The sequence below is a fragment of the Ornithodoros turicata genome, chromosome 5 (genome assembly GCF_037126465.1).
Source record: "Ornithodoros turicata isolate Travis chromosome 5, ASM3712646v1, whole genome shotgun sequence".
Lineage (NCBI taxonomy): Eukaryota > Metazoa > Arthropoda > Arachnida > Ixodida > Argasidae > Ornithodoros > Ornithodoros turicata.
This window is the reverse complement of record NC_088205.1, coordinates 41,689,236-41,710,790: the sequence shown is the minus strand read 5'-3', so window position 1 is coordinate 41,710,790 and position 21,555 is coordinate 41,689,236. Positions and strand designations below refer to the sequence as shown.

The 21,555-nt window shown below is 43.3% G+C and overlaps 1 protein-coding gene and 1 long non-coding RNA gene across 2 annotated transcripts in view; one reads left to right on the top strand and one right to left on the bottom strand.

Annotated features, from left to right (window-relative positions):
- LOC135394400 (pleiotropic regulator 1-like) overlaps positions 1 to 20,276 on the bottom strand; it is a 47,857-nt gene extending 27,581 nt beyond the window's left edge. The window contains exons 1-6 of the mRNA XM_064625128.1: positions 20,145 to 20,276; positions 19,892 to 19,998; positions 16,643 to 16,774; positions 16,443 to 16,566; positions 9,153 to 9,251; positions 8,979 to 9,071 (exon numbers count right to left, since the gene is read on the bottom strand). Of these exons, the coding sequence (XP_064481198.1) occupies positions 8,979 to 9,071; positions 9,153 to 9,251; positions 16,443 to 16,566; positions 16,643 to 16,774; positions 19,892 to 19,998; positions 20,145 to 20,150 (561 nt within the window). The 5' untranslated portion in view covers positions 20,151 to 20,276. The remainder of the gene's footprint in view (positions 1 to 8,978; positions 9,072 to 9,152; positions 9,252 to 16,442; positions 16,567 to 16,642; positions 16,775 to 19,891; positions 19,999 to 20,144) is intronic.
- Positions 20,277 to 20,562: 286 nt separating this feature from the next.
- LOC135395584 (uncharacterized) lies at positions 20,563 to 21,336 on the top strand. The gene is made up of 2 exons (XR_010423193.1): positions 20,563 to 20,742; positions 21,077 to 21,336. It is a non-coding gene; the product is annotated as an uncharacterized LOC135395584 (long non-coding RNA).
- Positions 21,337 to 21,555: the final 219 nt, after the last annotated feature.

Below are 21,555 nucleotides of genomic sequence, written 5' to 3'. Positions count from 1 at the left end.
GCAGCCGCATACCAGTTGCTGTACACGAGGTAACTGCTAAATTTTAATTTATATTTATTTTAATTAATTCTTCATTATTTTTTATTTCGGCCCTTTTATACTCCTGAAAGAAAGACCCTGGGGCTTAATCTGCAGCAACTCAAGATCGAACGTGCGACACACGTTTCTCCTAGCCAGTGATGGAGAAGTACCAAGTACCCAAGTAGTACTTCAATTACATTTCTCAGTACTTTTACTTTACTTTAAGTACATTTCAAATTCCAGTGCTTTCCCATCAAGTGCTCAAGTACCCAAAGTTGGACTCCTCATAAAAAATCACAGAAAAAGTATAAAAAATGCACCCTACTAAAAGTGTTAAAATGACAGTAAGAAAACAAAAACTGGTAGCGCAATATGTGTGTCTTCCTTTTTTTACCATCATTTTACCCCTTTAGCGAGATGCAGCATCAACAGTCCGGATTAATACCGGAACACCACACTAGGCAGGTGATCTTGGATTAGTCAGGGTACTCTGGATAATCACAGCATAGCTGACTGATTGCCTTTGTACATGTAACAGCAAATTATGTACGTGGCGTCAAAATGTAGAACGCATACCCTCGTGTTCGGGGAGTCAAACTTGAAGCTTACGGTCTGCACACATAGGATTGCCCATTTCCATTGTTCTCTTTGAACGGGGTCCGATGGAAAACGAAAAATCCGTTTCCCTGCGTCGCAACCAGTCACACAGCATGTCTTAGGCATGCTGATACGCAGTTACGAATCAACGAAGAGACAAAGGAACTGTCGGTGTTGTCGGATTCACATTCCAGTTGCCGACTGAACACATGTAGCCCTATGGCTCTGTCGTCTGCTAACGGAGGACGGCACCCCCCGATCAACACTAGCGCCCCCGCGCAACACCTCCGGACTCTAAGCAAGTCACTCCATTGTATTCCGCCGGAGCCTTCCGACCAGAGAAAGTATTGAGAGACCGTGATAGTACTGAAGCAAGGTATTGTTATCACCATTGTGCAAGTGGGCTTCGCCTCATTACACTCAAGTGTTAGGTGAAGGCCGCTTTATGCTGTTTACAATATTGTTTACAACTTCTGTGAGCTCATGGTCAACACTGTACTCTGGGCACTGCATGTTCCAGTAAACATACTCCCAACGTTCAGAGTTATGTTCAGTAACAGATGGAAATATCTACAGTTTCTAAAAAAAGTAGAGGAAATTCACAATGTAAACATAGAAATGAAGCAATACCCACAAAGCAAGCTGCATGGAACATGTTGATTAACTCTCAATGCAGTTAATCCCACTAATGCAGTCTACCATACACAACACATGGGGACCCTTCTCTCACGATATGTTATGCTGAGTGAAAAGGGCTCACAAGTTTGGAGCATAACATCATCGAATGAGAACAACACCACAAAATATTTCACCATGAGGTATCCAAAATTATTTGAATCGGGCCTTTTCTGATTATTCCAATCTGACTCGCCATCTGAAAAAATTATTTGGATTCAATTCGCAGTGCAAGTGAAATATTCGTAAATTATTCGCAATGGAAGCATTTCTATTCGCACATCTCTAGTCTGAGGGCATAAGTGCAATTTCTGCAGTGCACACAATGTGCATGAAGTTATCTCCAAATGTGTGTCCACTCTTCAACCGCTTATGGCAAGCCCCAGCACTGACTGGTGACAGGATTCCTGCTGGAGAACATCAACAAAACTGTGCACACATTCTGCTTGGGTTTCCTTTTGCATGAGCAAAGTGTAAGAGAGAATCTCTGTGTGTTTCTAGGCTGTGAAGAAATGCACCACTGGAAACATGACGTTCCTTTCAGTCTCAGCGGTGATGATGACAACTTTTAGTTTAATTTGGATTTAGGCAAGGCGTGCGTCAGTCAGCCATAGCACAAAAAAAAAGATAAATAAATAACCTTTTATGCAAGGAGATTCAAAAAGTTGAATAATGTGAGACACCCTGTGCTAGGCACAGCACTCTACTCCCAAATGTATGTTGCTAATTAGAGTAGAGGGGGTGTCCATAAAAAACACAACAGGGTAGTGTGTGCAGTTTTATTGCACCTGAGAAGCATTCGAAAGCGCATAAAAGGTCATTAAAACATCCTTTATGCACTGCATCATAAATAGGGTCTGAGGTTTTCGGGAAATATTTTTGCAACATTTGGGGGGTGAAAATCTGTTCGAAAACAGCAGCACCCAATTAGGGGGAATTCGGGCCTAAAATTTCTGGAATGATATGATACATGTAAAAATCAGGTTTATTAGGCTCGTTATATGCAGAGGCAGTGCATTGTCCTGAATTCAGGGGGACCCCAGGTCCCAACCGGCACCTCCTCCCATCCCCCACCGCCACCACCAATTCATGCCCGGGTCCTGAAAATTCGATGCAATCTGAATGACAAAAAGTGGCAAATGCTTTATTGTTTTCGTCTTGTATGGATTGAAATATATTGCATTATTTGCATATGCATGTTCGCATATAAATGAATCTTTTCTGTGGCGGCTCGTCCGAAGGAGGTCACCGCGGACGAGAACCAGAGAGCCTAGAATTGTATGCGCCTCGCTGTAGGGTGCAGCTTTCGATTCTACAGCTCAAGGCACACATTAGACTGAGAGTTGTGAATACATCCTGGAACCCGTGAACACATTCAGGTCATGTTGTCGTGAGTTCTACTGCATCAATTGAAAAAGCCTTGACTATGCTGGCAATTTGATTGATTCAGGAAAAGGGTTTATGGCAGGGGTGCCAAACTCATTCGTGTCCGCGGGCCACATTGAGCCGTGGAGTAGCTACACGGGCCGCATACCACGGCTTCAGGGTAGCATGTTTCTGATATAGATGACACAACACAGAACTTAAGACGACATAAAATGTATATACGTTTGGGTTACGCAGTGTTGCTCAGTCATGAAGAAACTTATCACCTCTTGTTTCTAACTATTACGTCAAGATCGTGTGCAAGTGATTGTGCAATTGCAACGTTGTGGTGTTCGTTTGTTATAGTAGTTGTGAGCGCAACTTTGATTTATTCAGGCACATCACAGAAAATGCCTGCTCGGAGACGTATTTAGACACAGTTGTCTCGCGACGTAAGGCCATGAATTATTATTATTATTATTATGAGACACATGTTGTACCGAACATGAACAGGTTTCTCTGCGACAAGATACGTACCCTAGATGCACTTTTGTCCAACATAAGAATAAAACGAAGCCACACCAACTTCACCGAACTTGTTCTTACTGGTGCATCGCACTACAGGTCAATCAGTCCAGTTTGTTAGTCATCAGTAACGTTGTCAACAACTGCAGAAAATGGTGAGCCAAGATGCTCCGTTTCAAGTCTCCTGCACTCTAAGGATCTTTGCTCGAATTCACTCGGGAGATCATCAAGCCTGCGACTGAACCAGTCCATTTCTGGTGGCATTGAAAGCACCAATATTACAAATCGGCCATGTAGGGTGTGCTCAGAAATTTTTGTAGGAGTAATATCAATTAAGTAAAAATCAGAAGCAGGGACAAGTTTAGAGAGTCATCAGCGAAGACGACAAAAGCAATAGAGAGAGAGATAGGGAACGTCAAACTTTCAACCTTTTATCATGATTAAAGGAGCATAGAAAGCGCTTCAGTCACTACCATTTTTTCAAGCAAATCCATTAACCTGCCTATTAAAATGCACCATGCGAAGTGGTTCATTCAACAGATGTGCAAATATAGCAGAATTTGATTTTAAAAATTGTGATCGTGCACAACGGTGGCAATGCCCGGTACAAGCCGACCGGCCTCTCAAGTCATTTTGACGTCACTAGGGCACAGCCTGCTGGTTGGTTTAGAGAAACGGCGGCTGCTGTTTTTCACTCGGAATGACAGTGTAAGCCACAGCTGTGGAACAAGTGTTTCTTTTCACTTTTTTTTATTCTTGGATTTTCAGTTACAGTAAACGAGCAATGGTCCACAGACACTGTTCAAGTAGGCCATGAGATTGTGTCAGGCCACTGTGTCAGGCCACCCTCACTGAGAAGTCCCAGAACAACGTTAGCCAAAAATCGGTCAACCTGTCCCCGCCCAAGCTCGCTTTTGCCTTGCGCGACCTTCCGGAGTAGGTGGATTGTGAAAATAAACTTCAGTTGCCCCAGTTGAACGCTGTTCTGTCTGTGTTTTCTATCGCGTTCCTTATCGTGACGACTGTTACTGTTGTTTTGTTGTGTGGCGGCAGTGAGTGTAAACACAGCGCAACATTAAGCGTTGCTTCAGTTCATGCTTCAAAGTGATCGCCGCATCGTTATGATCAGTAATTCGCCCATCGCTTCGATTAGCAACCTTGTTAGGCATTCAGTTAATGTCTCATTCAGCTGGAGGTGTGCACTTGCCGATACCACGGTCCCTCAATACTCTTTCTGGTCAGGAAACTCCCGCGAAAAGTTCGCTTAGGGCGCCTGCTGCGCGTATCGATTGCATGTGCTTCTGCGGGTGTTTGGAAGTGAGAACTTTTTCTTTTTTGGTGCTTGCGTTTTGCGTGCGTAAACAGAGGTTCATTTTTTTAAATATCCTTGAAATTTACTGCAATCTTTGCACTCTGTTCGTGTGTAAGAATGATCTATACAGATGAAGGAGACTGATACGAGCACGCAACATTTTGGAATGACTATATTCCTCGGAGCCTTAACTTTACGAGAAGTGAATGAAAGTATTTTTTCTTCGTCTACAAAACAGCGATGACTTGGTATACGTGAATAAATACAAACCATTCGCTAATAGCCTTATTGGAGGTGTACTGCGATGAGCGTGATTTGTGGAGCATCAAACACTATGAGAACCGTAAAATTTTCAAATGATAGGTCTTTCAACATGATGTCAATACAATAACATTTCTTATGGTACAACTTGCGAGGAAAGATGCAGCAGTAAACGAAGTTAGCTAATACCCGTTTACTCGTTTACGCACCCATTTACATACCGACTTATATATGCGTTTTTGCTGAATCGGAAGCGGGGAGAGGGAGGGATGATGTTTTCACCTTTTTACCTTTTCATTTTTCTTTTTCCTTTCTGATCTGCAATACGTGAAATTTTTCTGCGGCCTATACATTACAGACTCTAGAGCTCGTTCATGGCCGTGGATAGTGCTACAAAATATCGTTTCTTTGGCTTCATCATTACTTTCAAGCGAAAGACTGACTCATTAAATTTTCTGCATTTCTCCTTACTTATCTCTTTCCGGTTATTATATTTATTTGTCACCAGATACTGCAACGTTTTTCTTGTAAATGTAGTTCTTGGCCAGTCCTAAAATTTATTTCCGAGCTATGAGAACAGTGGCCGCTCCCACATAAAACTTCATTCTGTAGCAGCACACGCCGCTACAATTTTATCATTTTAAATAGTTTGTTCATTGGAACGTCCTGGAACTGATCTGACTGATACGCCGAGGCTATCTCCAACGCGATGAATCTGACACCTGAATCTCGTCAGCCAATTTCTATAGCTGAAAAGTGCTATTAGGGCCACACTTCAGTAAGCGGAAATTCTATCCTTTTAATTTAGTAACCCGACTTATATCATGTTGGAATCTCCTTATTACAACTGGTTGGTCAGTCAGTCCAAGCCGCAAAAATAGTAGGAATACTTGAAGGGTTCTTCAGAAATATTATCATGGGATGATCACGTGCATTATGTTTAAAGGGAACGCATGAGAGCCATTGCTATCTTAAGTCGATACATCTTCCCAAAGTGTGTAAAGATATCTACAATATGTTAATAGTGTAATATAGATCAGTTATTGTCAACCACATCGAAAAACAACATAAGTTTATTTCTTCACCGAAAACGATCGAGTCATGCGATTTATAGCATGTGTATCCCCCATCTCTCATACCACCAGAGACGACTTTCAGATGATCATGATTACAACGCAGGATTTCTATAAGTACTTCTTCTGAAGTCTTATGTCTTCTCTGAAATAGAATCACCTCATAATTTTACCTCTGCTCAGATTGCAACAAACTGCATGCTACGAGGAAACCACGCGTTTGGAAAGTTTCGCCCTCACGAAATAACTACCGAAAGCGGCATTACTTTATAACACATCACTATAGTTTGTGTGATTGTGTAACAGAATGAATTAATATGTTTCTCAACCTTCATTGAGAGATATGAGTGAGAGTAAAATCAACATTTTTCGTGCCAGAAAAAGACAACAACGAAAGTTGCAATCTACGCGGAAAATCTGCAAATTTACGCTAACTGAACTAAACTGTGCGGGCTGAACTCATGAACCTATTCGAGAATTATTTCTGCTCTAAACCCGAAATGGACTTTAAAAAGTAGCTGATCAAATCTTCCCTAAAAACACGCAGCGCTATGGAAACGTCGTCTGCTCCACGAGGGTTTCTCCTCCCAAACGACGCGATCGCCCCATGCGGGAACAATTGTCCCTAAGTGATCTTGTCTATTGTATTCGAGCGGAGTTTCCAGACCAGAAAGAGTATTGAGGGACCGTGCCGATACGTTGTCAGACACAATCCAGTGAAATCTATCGAAATGATGCCGCCGGCACGTCGCGGCAGCAGACATTGACCAAATATCAACTGTTGACCATCCATTGACTGTTGCAAAGACCAATAGAGCTAAACAATGTCATAAAACCAGACTTGCACATTACTGGAAAGAGGTAATTGGTAATCGATTACTTGTAACCTATTACTCAAAATTGCAATCAGATTACTTGAAAAATTACTTGCTCGGAAAACTAATCAATTACTCGCAAAATTACTTGAGAAAGTAATTGACTAGTATAACGCAATTACTTGTAACATGTTAAATCACCCAAATTTATGGTTAACTTACCAATCATTGAGCTAAACAACGAGAATTAGCCGATGCAGGCTACAAACATGGATGATAAAAACACGCCAGTTGTTTCATTTCATCCGAGCTGTCCCGGCACCTTTTGTTTGGTTACCATATGATGACCGACAATGCCTGTTAAGTTGGCGCCCGCCGATATATGCGCCGGCATATCACCGTACAGAGTACAGCTCATTACTCTGCATCTCTGCAGAGTTCCAATTTTACACTCTGAAAGTGGCAACACGTGTCGATATTCCGCAGGCACTTAGAAGTCCTCCATTACTCACCACTTGACAGGAAGAAAGCAACGTAAAAAAAAAGATAGAAGCGCGGCCCTTTGCAGCGTAATGACATCACCAGTCTCATCCTCCTTCCCTTTTGACCCTGCGGAGTGAGTTGAGCGGAAACGCACTCGGCTATGTGCGAGTGTGTTTTTTTTCTATGAAAAATATTGCGTACAGAAAAAATTTCTGCGTTAACCATCAAGTTAAGTTACCTGCTTTCACAACGCGTTTGGAACTGAAATTTTTTTAGATGGTTTTCTGCGCCTCTTTAAAGGTTGATTATGATTAAAGGCTGAAAGTTCAACATTCCCTGGCTGTATTTGTGTTACTTTTGTACATCGTTGTTCTTGTACTACAGTGTTTTCATGTGCCAAAAGGCCCCCCTCGTCTCTTAGTTCAGGAGTCATCGGCTGTTACAGGTCAGTGGCAACAGTTTGTTATCACTAATTAATGCAAGCTAAACTGCAGGAGTACAGAGCCCAACGATAATGCCACAACAGTGCAGAAAACTTGGGCCAAATATTTTTTTCTGTTTTGCTAGGAGGCCACATGGGCCACCACTTCGGCACCCTTTGTTTATGGCATTTTATTCGCGTGCAGCACCAGAGATAACACTTTGGCGCCTCACCTCCATGGGAATTTCGCACCCCCTTCACAAATTCAGGGGGTCTACAGTGACTACTGTAGCCCCCCTTCAGCCACCCCTGGTTCTATGTATCACAAACATAAAAAGAAAACAGCTTCCAAACAAACGAAAATAATGTCTCTAAACACCTGTTTACAAAAATCATTGCACTTGTCTTAAGAGTGCCGGAGCTCATCAGTTACCTTACGGGCCTCAGCACACAGCGTAGCTTCCTCAAGGACCTTCCTACATCACGGCTGCCACCTACATCTCTGGTGTATCTTCCCAAGACTGTTCATATATATCTACCACTGAATATCTACTTTGCTTAATGTGACAAGTTTATAAGTCTTCATGTGAGAAACGTCAACAAGATGTGCGGATTAAGGTTTGGTTTCCGCGTCAAAGTAGGAGAAAAGAGCCTTAGAGTTCCATTCTGTTCCGTGATTTGTTGACAATTATGTTTACTTTTGCTCCCAGTACTTTGCTCTTCAGAATTATCGTTTGTTTCTCCAACACCTCCTTGAGGTGCTTGTCACAAAGTTTTGTGGCTGTGGGCATTGTTTTGGCCGCAGGGTGGTACACCTGGAAACTCGAGTACCCATCCTCCAGTAGTTTTCTTGCTGCGACCCATTATGACACCACAGGGCAAGCTCATTAGGGAACGTATTCAGCGAACACATGAACAGGCACGACAGATGCAAAATGGCCACGTGCACTTCCACATGACACCTTACCCCCTCCCCGCGGTGCCTCCTCCTTTCGCTGGTAGTCCCTCTCGCACTATCGCACTCGTGGCTCTGGGTTGCGTAACAAAAAGTCGATTCGTAGAGAAATCTGGTAAAACCCGAATCATGAAATGTGCGATGCGGGGGTAAAATTGGGTAAGAATTGGTAAGAAAGAATGGGTAAGAAACAAAAACCTGAAAACCTCAGACCCTAATTCATAAATCATGCATGGAGTCGGCCTATTGCAAAGGGATGCCCTGGACGACTTATGCACTGTTTTACAACATAATAGGTTTAGGAACGACGTGCTACTGTATTTGTAGGTTGACAGGAAAAAAAGGATAAAGAAATGGGATACCTGCAGTAAAACAATGCAGCATTCTTAAGAAATGTAGGCCTCATCATTGCCTTGAGCCACGTTGTTCTACAAGATGGTACTTTCTAGCTTTGGCACTCCTAAAGCTAACTCACCTTAATAATCCGATCATTTGATCCTGTGCAAAACCACTCATTTCCAGGCTCAACAGCGATGCACCGAACCCAGCCAGTATGTCCACTGATCACCTGCAAAACAAAAATTGTCTTGTGATTTAGTCTGCAGTGCATCTGCTTGAATAGAAAAATTTTGTGAAAGCAAGAAGATACCCTGTACAGCTTCCATGGAGGGTGCCACTGTGGTTTTGGTATAGTCGCTGGCTTTTTCTGCGCTATGGCCAATTGTTGGTGACCGGCAAGCACCAGTGCCTGCATGAGAATAAGAATATTGGTACGAGCAAAAAGCTGAAGTGACATACAGCAAAGAAAGCTGTTCGCCCATGCAATTGTGTAAATTTTTGATAGTTAGTGTCATTATGTTTGTCCAAGAGCAAAGTTCTCAAATGCCTTGAGAAGCACTACTCTGCGAGGTATAGATGCCGGTAGCAGAAAATGTATGATGACGTTGCAATGACATTTGGGATCTCCAAAGCAGCTGTGTACAGCATCGTGAAAAAGAAAGGAAAAGCAGAAGACATGACTGCTGAGGAAAATCAACATGAAGCAGCAAAAAGACTATGGGTAATAACGGACCACGGCCAAAGCCCTAAGCATCCTGTTCATCAAGGCGTACCCCAAGGAAGCATTCTGAGCCCTACACTTTTTAATGTGGTAATGGCAGGCCTAAAATCGATAATTCCTCGCAAAGTAGCATTCTCTGTGTATGCAGATGATGATGCCCTTTGGACAGTAGGCAAGTCACGACCAGCCATTCAGCGTCGTTTGCAGCTAGCCTTAAATAATGTAAATGTGTACCTCACACAACTTGGGATGGACCTTAGGCCCGAAAAGTGTGTCGAGCTCCCTTTCACCCACAAGGCTATGAGAAATTTCCCTCTTTGGGTTGGTGCAAAGAAGCTCGAGCCTGTACGTTCTCATCGCTTCCTTGGTGTGGTCATGGACTCGGACCTGCGCTGGGCTCGCCACACTAAAGGTACTGTAAAGCAGCACCGATCAAATGTCATTTAGTGCGGCTATTCGATAGTCCAAGCCAACTGGACAAAAATTGCGAAAGTTTCATTCCAATCGACGGTGCAACTAATTAGAAAATTACAATTGAAGATTACGGGCAACACTGTACTAGGTACAGTCAACCCTCGATTTATGAACACTAGCACGAGGAACCAAACTTTTTACATGCATTTTTCCCTCGTTTTATGAACCTCGATATTCGAATAATGAATGGAATTTCTGGGAACCAACTAGGAGTTGCCCAGCGTTTCTGCCCTCAATTTATGAATGGATTGTTCCGAGGCCAACAAAAACCTTAAAAGGGATTATTCGTGGTCTTATGAATGACGCCTGAACAGACAAAATGTTTTCCAGGTATTGCATTCTCAGTTCTTAACCCCTGGAAATCCGAACAACAAACGTGTTTTTGCAGAAGTGTTCCTGACCTCAATTCATGAATAAGGTGTCCGCTGTCACCCGGAGATTAATAAACATAGGTTAAAAACCCCAGAGGAAATCAGAGACCAGTTGAGCGCGAATGTGCTGACATCTCCTCTTTCCAAGATTGACACAGCGGAAGGCATCGTCCAAAGCAAAATTAAACTGTTTAGTATTGCATAATACACAGAGTGTGAATGCGCTAACATCTGTGCTTTGTGAGATTGATACAGCAGAAGGCATGGTCGAAAGCAAAATTACACAATATATTGCATTATAAACACAATACCAACTCGGAAATACTGTTCCATTTGCTCGATAGTACTCACTTAAAGGAATTTTCGATTTATGAATCCCTCGATTTATGAACGATTTTTCGGGGGACCGAGGGTGTTCATAAATCGAGGGTTGACTGTATTCGAAATGAATCCGCACTCCTGCCACGTACGGTGGCAACCACATTGCATGCGTATAACACTGGGCCCGACATAACAATCCACCACAATCCACCATAAAATCCGCCCTTGCAATCCACACAACGATCCACACCTGAGGATAAACGGATAAGCGAACTGAAATGAAATGCTGAGCCGTTGAAAAACATGTGTCAGACGTTCAAGAAGCCAGACAGCGTCGGGACTTGTTTGTTCACAGAGGTTCACAGAGATAGTTTGTTCGCTGGAAAGAGACCGCGAACAGAAGGAGCGCGCCGGCGCAGCAGAGAAGTAGGGAAAGCCTCCATCGAACAGCGGCCAGCGCTGGGTTACTTAGCAAAAAACACTGTTAACAGGGGTTTCAGAATGCATAGGTAAACAGGGAAACTGAGGGAGAGGAGGTGGAATAGAGAAAAAGGAGGAAAGGCTCGTGGAAAAGGAAAAGTGGGTGAGGGGTGGACGAGCACACGCACAGAGAGACAGAGAGCGTGCTCGCTCAACATAATACGAGGAAACATATGTTCCTGTGTGTGGCTGTATGATTGATGCTAGAAATAACAATGATAATAGTAATAACAATGAATAATAATAAGAATGAATGACTAAGAAAACGGCTGGTGACTGCGGAGCTGGGTCTGTGTTCCAGATTTATTCAAGCTGTAGTGGAATGTTGAAGAGAAAATCCCGTAAAAGTCCTTATGAAAGGTCTTGAGCCATAAATACCGGCAAAAGGCTGCCGGTATCACCTTCCTACCGGCAACTGGCAGAGCACCAAAATAACCGGCTTCGTGGCAACCCTATGTGCCACCCACCTTCGTACGACTTCTGGACCTCCAGGAACGAAGAGATCAGAATCCCCCTCAAGTCCTTCGAGCCCATTTTTATGCTCTGGTAGACGCGAAGTTTTCTACCTCTGCCGCGGCATACACTGATGGCGCGCCTCGAAATGGCAGGTCCGCCTCGGCATTCGTCATCCCATCTGAAGGCGTAGTGGAAGGACGTCGCCTTTCGCGTCAAACCTCCTCCACAGCTTCAGAACTCTGTGCCATACATTTCTTTCTGCAGGACATCGTTGATTGTACCCCACAGGAATGGGTCGTGTTCACTGACTCTACATCTGCGCTGCAAGCAATTGAAAATTCTGGCATCCGAGGCTCACCTGCACCGTTGGTGATGGATGTGTTAATGGCTTACAACCTTGTCTACGAAGCAAGGCACAGGCTGGTTCTCCAGTGGGTTCCAGCCCATTGCGGTGTCGAAGGGAATGAACAGGCCCGACAGCGCCTCAGAAGCAGCTCTCTCCTCTTGGAGACGGACGCGTATTACAATGCTGAGAGGAGATCATCGTTCCATACTTCGAAGCCTCGTGACTCCCCTGGCCTCCCCACCAATGGGCCGCTGACATTCTCCCCCAGCCATCCTGAGCAGAGTTGATGCAACGCTTGCTTTCTGCATGCCTGAACATACATCTTGTCAAGATGCCGCATTAGTTAATCGAATGCGCCTCGATGTGGCTTTTACAGCACAGTGGCGTTACCGCTTGAGACAAGTTGACTCTCCTCAATGCAGTCACTGTGGTGCTGTAGACGATCTAGATCACATTCTTCTCCATTGCTCACGCTACCAGCCTTCCCGAACCGTACTCTGCGGATCCCATAACACAGCGATCAACATAAGCAATCTGTTGGACTGTTCACATACATGCGGGTCCCGCAAGTGTTAGCCTATGCGCGCCTTTCACGAAGCGTTACGCGGTAAGTTTGAAGTACATGTCTGAGTTTGACGTGACGCAAACTACAGTTAGTTTGTGTGTAATTGAAGTGTTAAAGTGTAATTAATCCTGCATCTTTCTCTTTTGCAACCTCCACGTACCCCATGTTTACTGTGGCCATGTTGAAAATGATCTGATACAGAGGAGGAGAAACGCTTCAGCACGCAAGCGTAGAAGACAGTGATTGGTTCCCACTTGCGGCTCAATGCGTGCACTGGAGAAAGTACAGCTCGGGCTAACTCCTTGCGTTCTGCTGCAGAATGTCTCACACGCGACTGTTGCCAAGTTAACTGACGTTCACCCGTGTCCGCACGCAATGAAACACAGTAGTGTGAACCATGCTGAACACTTCTCGTGAACACACAGTCTATCGTTGTGCCGTTGCGTGTGGTCGGCACATTCACACCAACCACGATGTTCATATTGAATGTCTACTGTGTTGCTTTCTGCGCGCCGATGTATACGCTCGACTTCGGCCAGTGTGCTTATGGCGGTTCAGTTTGGCAGTACGAGTAGGCTGGTAACGAATAGTCATACGGAAGTATTACGAAGTTTAGTACGGTTTATTATTTATGCAGCATCACGCGTATTTCAGCCCCATTTGGCAGCAACAGTAGTATGCATTGCCGCATGCAGTTTCCTGGCATTCTCGGTGGCATGTGGCTTAGCCCATGTACCCACATGCGGCAAAAGCGCGTGGTAACGCGTATGAGAAGCAGGAAATTCTTGCCGCTGTGCGGGAGAACCCACCTCCGCGTTCCGCTTTTCGTCGACCGCACAATTCACGATTTTTCATTCATGTTCATCCTCTTTAGCGAATGTGTCCGCTTCTTCGACAGCAGTGGCGACAAATCTGCCAGCTCTATACTTGCGCGAATGCTTCGCAGTACGTCGTTTACATCGTAACTCTGTGTTGGTGCAATGAACATGACATTGACGATATTACATGAAACACACTGGGCAGATACTAGAGAGTCTCAGCAAGTCGCAAGCGCTCTACGAAAATGATACAGACGGAACAGGACGATAATGGAACAATAAAGGAACAGATGAAAGAGGTGTGTGCTGTGTTTGCCGGTTTGTATGTTTCTGCCTCAGAACAATCACTTTCCAAGAATAAAGGAAGCGGTTAAACCAAAGGTCCGCAACATGGTGTCAGCCACATCAAATGAATTAGGTGTTTAGCTTATTGTGTTCCAGGAACGTTTACAGTTTATCAGCCGAGGCGCGCAATAAAGAGACAAACGAGGGGAAGATCGCGAGGATGAAAGGCCCCTTCTCCACTGACGCTACGCCTTACAGAGGCACAAAAGTGTGATAAAGAAATGCAGTCGCATTTAAAAAACACACGCCGAATCCACACTAAAATAAAAATTGAAAGTGTGGAGCCCTTGTTATAGGACAAACAGAATGAAATTGCACATCACTGTAAAGATGGCAGAAACCAGATTTGTGACGGGCTCTGACAGAGGTTTCCGTGCAAGCATAGCTCCAGCAAAACACAGTGCAGAAAGTTAGTTCCAAAGCATGTAATTCCCTAAAGCCCCACAGGAGAAACAGTTATCAATAAACCTTACACATATACCAGAGGTTATACCACACCTCCATACTGAAGCAAATCTCATTCTGATACATCACGGAAGACAATAAATTAGATAGCAGATCCGAAGAATTAATTTATATTTTCTGCTTTAATAAGGCCGCAGCACATAAGGTACACATAAAATCTATCAATTTTCATTTATGTGAACTTGCCTTGGGAGTTTCACAGCAGGTAATAGATGCGTACCATGAATATCGAAACTCATTCAGTTCTGACATCACGGGAGGCATCTCAGCCAGTGAGGTGCATGTAGGGGAGACCAAAGGCTTATGAGAATCAGTAGGAATGACTGAGTCTCATGTTCCTCTGACATTATACCTCAATCCAGAGGTTTTTTTGAGGGTCTGTATCTCACTAGCTAAAGCACACAGAGAATTAATTTTTTTTCTTCAATATTCAATATGCAGTACAACATATGTGTTATGTAATGAACAACATCTGTCAAAGAGCAAAGACCCAGGCATTTAGGCGTATTTTCTAGTTAAAGGGAGGCTTCGCAAGGATTCAAAAAAAATTTGGTGAGCATCATACTGAACCACCCACTGAATACCATATACAACATTCGCATTAATTTTGCACAAGCACTTCATTCGTAAATGATGTCAATAGCAAACCGAAACCAAAATACGAAGAGAAGAAAACAGAGCTCCATACTACGATGGTTCGTCCGGAGGGGGATACCGTGACGGGGGGTTACACTAATAAATCTTTAAGAATAAATCCTGTAAGAAAAACTGTTTCAAAAAACATTGTTTAACAATAACCCGCGTAAAATTCCCTGATAAGGAATCAACCGCTCAAAAATCCCCGCCCAAAAAAGAATCGCTCAAGAATCGACAATGAAAACTATATCGTTGCAAAATATATCATTAAAAACGAACTGTTTAAAAATATATCCTGTAATCGAATACGACAGCGGAGTAATACTTATGTATCTCAACGCAGAGGATAGCGGTACGATATACACTGGTGGAGCGGTACTGGCTTACATTGGTGGTTTTGCTGTTGTTAGCACTCACCCCCTACCTATGTCTGGACTGTCATGGCTGCCATGTTTTTTTCTGTGTATGTGTTGCTATGTTTTCTTTTCTAGTGCAGAAAAGTTATGCATTATATGCATGTCTTGTGTTATTCAGCTTGAAAAAGCGTCGATAGGAAGTGTGACAGTGTTGAGTGCTCATTCGTTCCTGCATGTGTGTTGAGTTCGCTTTACTGTGACGTTCAAGTGCAGCACGGTTGTTTCATTTACGAAGTACCGAAGTACGAAATATACTCATGGCCATAGAAGCCCAATGAAATTGGCCGACTTCGGGACTATTTCTCAAAGCGGATTGTCCATTTCACTCGCGGCCATACCACACAACTGTAGCAACCGTAGGGTGGATTTGGGGGGATTCTGAAATGATTTATTTTTAACTATATATTCTTAACTGTGGATTCCTTAGCATTTTTATTTACGCAGGGATATTTCAGCAGTTATTTTTGTGCATTGATTTTTAAGCGTATATTGTGGGATATTTATTTTTAACAGTTGCTAGTTATGAATTTATTTTTGAAAGGTTATTTTTAATGGTTTCCAACGGGATGTCACCCAGCCAGCATTGTAGTCTGCTTTGAGACCTGCATTCTCCCTTGTTGGATGACGTCAGCGCTGTGTTGCCTTCAGTGCCCCCCTTGCTTCGCAGAGGCGAAGCATTTGCTTCGTAATAAATTTGTTTGAATAAAATCTGTGCAGTTCTGGAACGAGATACTTCGTACACATGTTCCCCACATCCCATGGTTATGGATATACCACAACCTTTGTGGTGATTTTGTTGCGGGCTCCCACTTTAAGTGAGACAACTTTGCAGAGCAGGACTTGTAATTTCTGAAGTTGTCCATTCTGTTGTGTTAAGGTACAAAAGCCACTCTCACAGTCAGCTATATTTTCAGTTTTGGCCAGCAGGGGTATTTGCCATAAGAATGCATGTACACATAAATCTGGTTTCATTCTAGTAATATCTGTTCTGCACATATTCCATTTTGACATCCTAATACACATTTGACAGCAAAAACTGTATGCTCACAATGTCTAACAACCCTATGGTACAGAAATAAGTATGCTATATAAAAACAAGTGCAATGTTCTGCAAGATAACCACACACCGGAAGCACAGTCAGAGGAGGAACCAAACCCTATATCCAAAATTGGGTGTGCGCCTTACCTGCGACTGTGGAGGTGTCGGCTTTGGTAGTGGATAGTCGTCCACACCTGGTGGAGGAGCATCATCGTCGTACACAGGGACGATGTCCATCCCAGAGTACATGGTATCAACCATCCGATTATCTCTACCTGAATACCAAAATTTTTCTTTTTATATACAGCTACATGTGTGCACATTAGATTCATATTTTAACAGAATACTTGCCTTTGAAGGGGTCATCATCTATGTGAATTTTCTCTGTCATTGCTCTGTGTATTTGTGGGTTAGCCTTCACAAGATGTGCCACCAAACCATACTCATCTTTCGTTTTAATCGCCACCTTGAACTTTTCACTGGATCGAAAATAAAAAGAGGTTGCAATCATCCGACCAACAGATGCACAAAATATATGATGGAAAAAAGACACACAATACAGTCGTTTGAGTAATATTATTAGGGAATCTTAGTAGATCTGCCCTATGAAAACAATATGACATAGGAAGCTCTCAAATCTGAGCTCAGCAACTGAAGGCTCACTATAGGCAGTCCTCAAAACAGGGCAGGAGAATACGTAGGCACCTCCTACCCAACTTAGCACATGCGTATACAAACATTTCTAGCCTTATGTCATCACACCAACTGTCACTGGCTGAGAATGATGATCCAAGGAGGATGCAAATGGCATAAGTTTGGGCAATAAAGCGAGCTCTGAAATAATTTCCACACACCATTGAAAATTTGAGTTCAGTGGGCTCATGAGCTACCATAAGTGAAAGAGAATGCTTTCACAGAGATTTTGCTTTGCACACTCAAGTACTGCGACTAACTCGTTCAGTATGTACATACATAAATAAAAGACAGTAAACATTTTTCTTCACATTGTGTTTTTTTTTTTTTTTTTTTGTGAATGGTGAAGACAGCCCTTTACAATGATATTTGCGAGGGCCTGATTTTCCAACCTCAAAGTTGTTTTCATTTGAGGTATGAGCACAAATATCTCTTAGGGCTTTGGTTGGCTAAAGAGTTACTTTTGGCAATTCACCATCTCAAAATTAAACTTCTTAGATAGGTCTAGGCCTGTATACACTACAAGCATGAAAGGAGTAACGTTTGGAGAAACCACGTATCAGTTTGACACATGGATCCACAGAAGAAACACCCCCTTATTGGGGAAAGGAGGTCACTCAACTGTCAATAGGGGAAACTAAGGACACAGTTGACCTACTTGCATGGTATATTTCTGGCTTTGTAATAGGGTCACAAGGGTGGTCACAAGATAATAGGAGAATCCTTTCAATGATGAGTTGCACTAGAATATCCCAGCCGACATACACTCTAGAACCCTATTATTCCACACACCCTTAATTTTCGCAAAATTCGCAAATTGACACTTTCACAAATTTAAGGGTCACATGAAATTTTTGGCAAGAAATAGACACAAGGAAAACATGGTGCCGGACCCGTGGCATTTATTTACATTATATTTACAATGCCAATTCTATTTAGATATTTACAGATGCAAAACATATAATATACATATCTACATTGAATTACAGGCACCCATGATAACGGTTTCTTCGAAGGCAGCACAAGTAATGTCCAGTTTATCACAGAGGAAACGCCATACTTCAATCAACCACGCTGCATGTAATGGGGTCATGCGTGTCATCATCAAGGATACCTTGCAGGCAAGGTACAAAGCAGCCTTTGTCCAGTCAACTAGACAACTGAGATAAACGTGGAGCTCCAGGATGGCTCCACGTGCTCCACGTTTGCCACGTACAAATGCTCCAGGATGGCATTTGTACTTCCCGATGGCGGGGCTATTCTTCTAGGGCAAGAAGCACAGGGGTGTTGTTGTCCTCGTCTCCCGTCCCTGCGTCTTATTCTCCGGCACTTCGAGATGCTTCCAACAAATGGAGGTCAACGATCCGCGTTTTCAACGGATGGAGTACAATCGACAATTTTTAGTGTTCAGAGGCATTCGCGAATGTTAGTGGGATGGATACATTGACTGCGCCCAATTTGCGACATTTTGGGGCCGTGGAATAATAGGGTTCTACAGCAGCTTAAAAATCTGTCAAGTATCTGGCAATCTGGAATCAGTCACGAGGATTACTATCTCCACTGTATCGAGGCACGTCTATGTCACCACTCCTATATTTCGGGACTAGAGAACAGAGGCCCAGTGAAGCAGATCATACCCTTGTGCTACCTTCTACAGGAATGTTTTCATCATATTGTTCAGTGTTGAGTCAAATAAAGGGTTTCGGCCCTCTCACTGACTGAGCGGACACTGGCTACGACAGATGCAATCGTCACAGTATGTGGTTTGGCACTACTGACAAACTGTGCCCACATTTCAGGTTTTTGAGTGTTTGTGAATGAATGCTTCAAAGAAATTACGAGGCGGTAGGAGAGGACAGATAAAGAAGACTTCGTTAATAGCAGGGCAGACAGCAAAAGTCAGCATTACAATGATCAGTCATGTGCGAGACTGGATCCAACCGGTATTGGCATTGGGAACAATGGCCAAAGTGGAGTCAGGCTGTGCATGTGGTCACTGCTGTACATGGCATGCGCAACACTTGTTGACACCTAGTCCACCAGGAGAAACCTCATCAGGTCTGGACTGCACCATCCCTCTCGGCCAGGATATTTTTTCATCTTTTGATAAAAGATTCGGCACAACTCATTGTATGAATTCATGATCTCGTGTGGTATGCTCTAGAGATGGGACGAATCCAGAATTTTGTGAATCCGAATCAAAGGAAGGCTCTGCGAATCCACGAATCTTTTCCTTAAAAAGTTTATAAAACCAGGGGAAGAAACACTTCTACTGAAAAGTGTGTAAGTGAAGTAGAATTTGATATCTTTGTTTAATGAAAACACATTAAATAATAGTTCACATTCAGGAGGAAAATCTGTGTACTTGTTCCTAAATGTAATTTATTTAACGTGTTGTTCATCGACTACAGGAAATGCATAAACTCCCGAGTCCGAATTCTTTCCGTAAAACAAAGAAACAATCGAAAGGAAAACCACGTTACTTTTAAACTTGTAACGAGAGTTCCTGCTTGAACTCTTTCATTCCGGGGCAATGTAAACAAACAAACAAGAAAACACCCGCCGGCCCATCAGGCTTTCGGTGTACTCCGGAAGCGCCAATTTTAAAAAGAAACAAACAAACGTGGATTCGAAAGATTTGATTCGCCATTTTGGGCACTGGGATTCGGATTCCCGAATCCCTGCCTAGGATTCGATGATTCGGTTGGTCCATCCCTAGTATGTTCTTTTTCGTCCGACCAATCAAAATTCTGAAACTAGCGTTATAAATGCACTTTTGTGTGATGTCAGTCATTTCAAAGAGACAGTTCTCTTTGGTTCATCGTGTTTTCACAATAGTGAACCCCTTTAGAGCTACTAAAACTCGATCGCTATCATCTTTCCAGACAGTGTGAAATCAATACCTTTGTTCATCTTGGGGTGGAGGATTTGCTTGGTCTGACAAGAACATGTCATGAGTTCGCTTGAGAGAACGGAAGACCAGAGTGTGAACCGAGTGCTTCTGGACGTCCTAAAGGAAATAACAAAACTCATTGTCACATGCAAACGAACGCTTTCTAGCTGCTCCTATGTAACCGCAACAACAAAAAGCTCATCAAGTCATAAATTCTGTAAATACTGAATTGTGAAGCAACAGACTGGAAATCATTCACTCACTTCCATGTTTTGTGCCTAGTTTTACAACGAAGTACACAACAATTTTACAACGAAGTACACGAAGAACGAAGAACCATGCGAATACCAAAATCCCACACTAGCAGCCATGTTGTTTTGTACATTGTCGCCAGACTAGCATCGGTGTGGTATCCAAAGTGCCAAGGCGGATAAGCGGAGGATGCACAATTACCAGTTCTAACGAATGGTGCTTCCATGAAACTAGAGCTGGAATTATACGATGTATGGGGAGACGCTTACTATCAGGGTTAACTACTGCCTTTACCCTTTTTTCGTAGTCAGATGTCAAATTCAAAGCAAATGTTAACTTTTATAGCTCCAGATGGCGCCGCTGTCCCTATATAATCCCCACTGATAATCCCACCACTGATCTCTATAGTAATAGGCTGGATAGCGGATTGAGGGTGCAACCGTACGGTCGCCGGCCGCCATCTTGGGAAGCTCAAAACATTGTCGTCCGCCACTCAGCTGCATTATGTGCATGCGCCTTTGCGTAGCACTTTTGTGGTGTCATGCCCGCCTGCTGTGGTTATGGGTGTGCTGACCGTACTGGCAAGGCACCGGGGACGACATTTCACAAGTAAGTGACATGGTTTTACAAATAAATGTGATTTATTAGTCCACGAGCGGAGTGACAAAACGTTGCTGTTGATGCATGTGCGCGGCACTTCGTGAATCGTATCTCAAGATCTAAGCGTTAAACTTTAAGCCGTACGTTATCTGCATAGAGTCATTATGATAGTATAGCCTTCCTGCAGTTCACGGGTATGGTCTCGGCACTCAGCAAGCGTTGAAGTGCGCTTGTCAGCTGTGATATCTACGGCTCAGTTTGTTTGTCACGGTATCGACGATTGCTTGCTTGGATTAGCCTTGTCATCCCTTCCGTAATTGATGGCATAAATTGTTCAATGCAGGTTCCCTCACGGCCGCCCAGAACATTTAAACAAAGTGTGCGGTAAATGTCAGGCGAAAGGACTGGACGCCGTCGACGACATCACTGGTCTGCAGCAAACATTTTAAAAACAAATGCTTCGACAGAACGGGCCAAACCGTTCGACTGAGGCCTGACGCTGTGCCCAACAAGTTCGACTTCCCAGAACACCTCCAGAAAGTAATAATGCATGCGACATATGTAGAGGCCAGATTTATATCCACTAAAAGCTAGTTGAACACACATGCATGAAAAACTCATTTATCTTGCTCAAAATATGTACCTCTAGGAATTCACTTGCATGTATTTAAAATACGCAACAAACTCACTGGGGCAAAAGTATCTTACTTTATGTAGTGTACAAAAAGCATGCAGAGTTGAAAGCATAGATCGAGAAGTTGCCCGTCAAAAGGAACTCGTGACAAAGTTACCGTGTGAAAAATGCAACTAAGTTATTCAGCC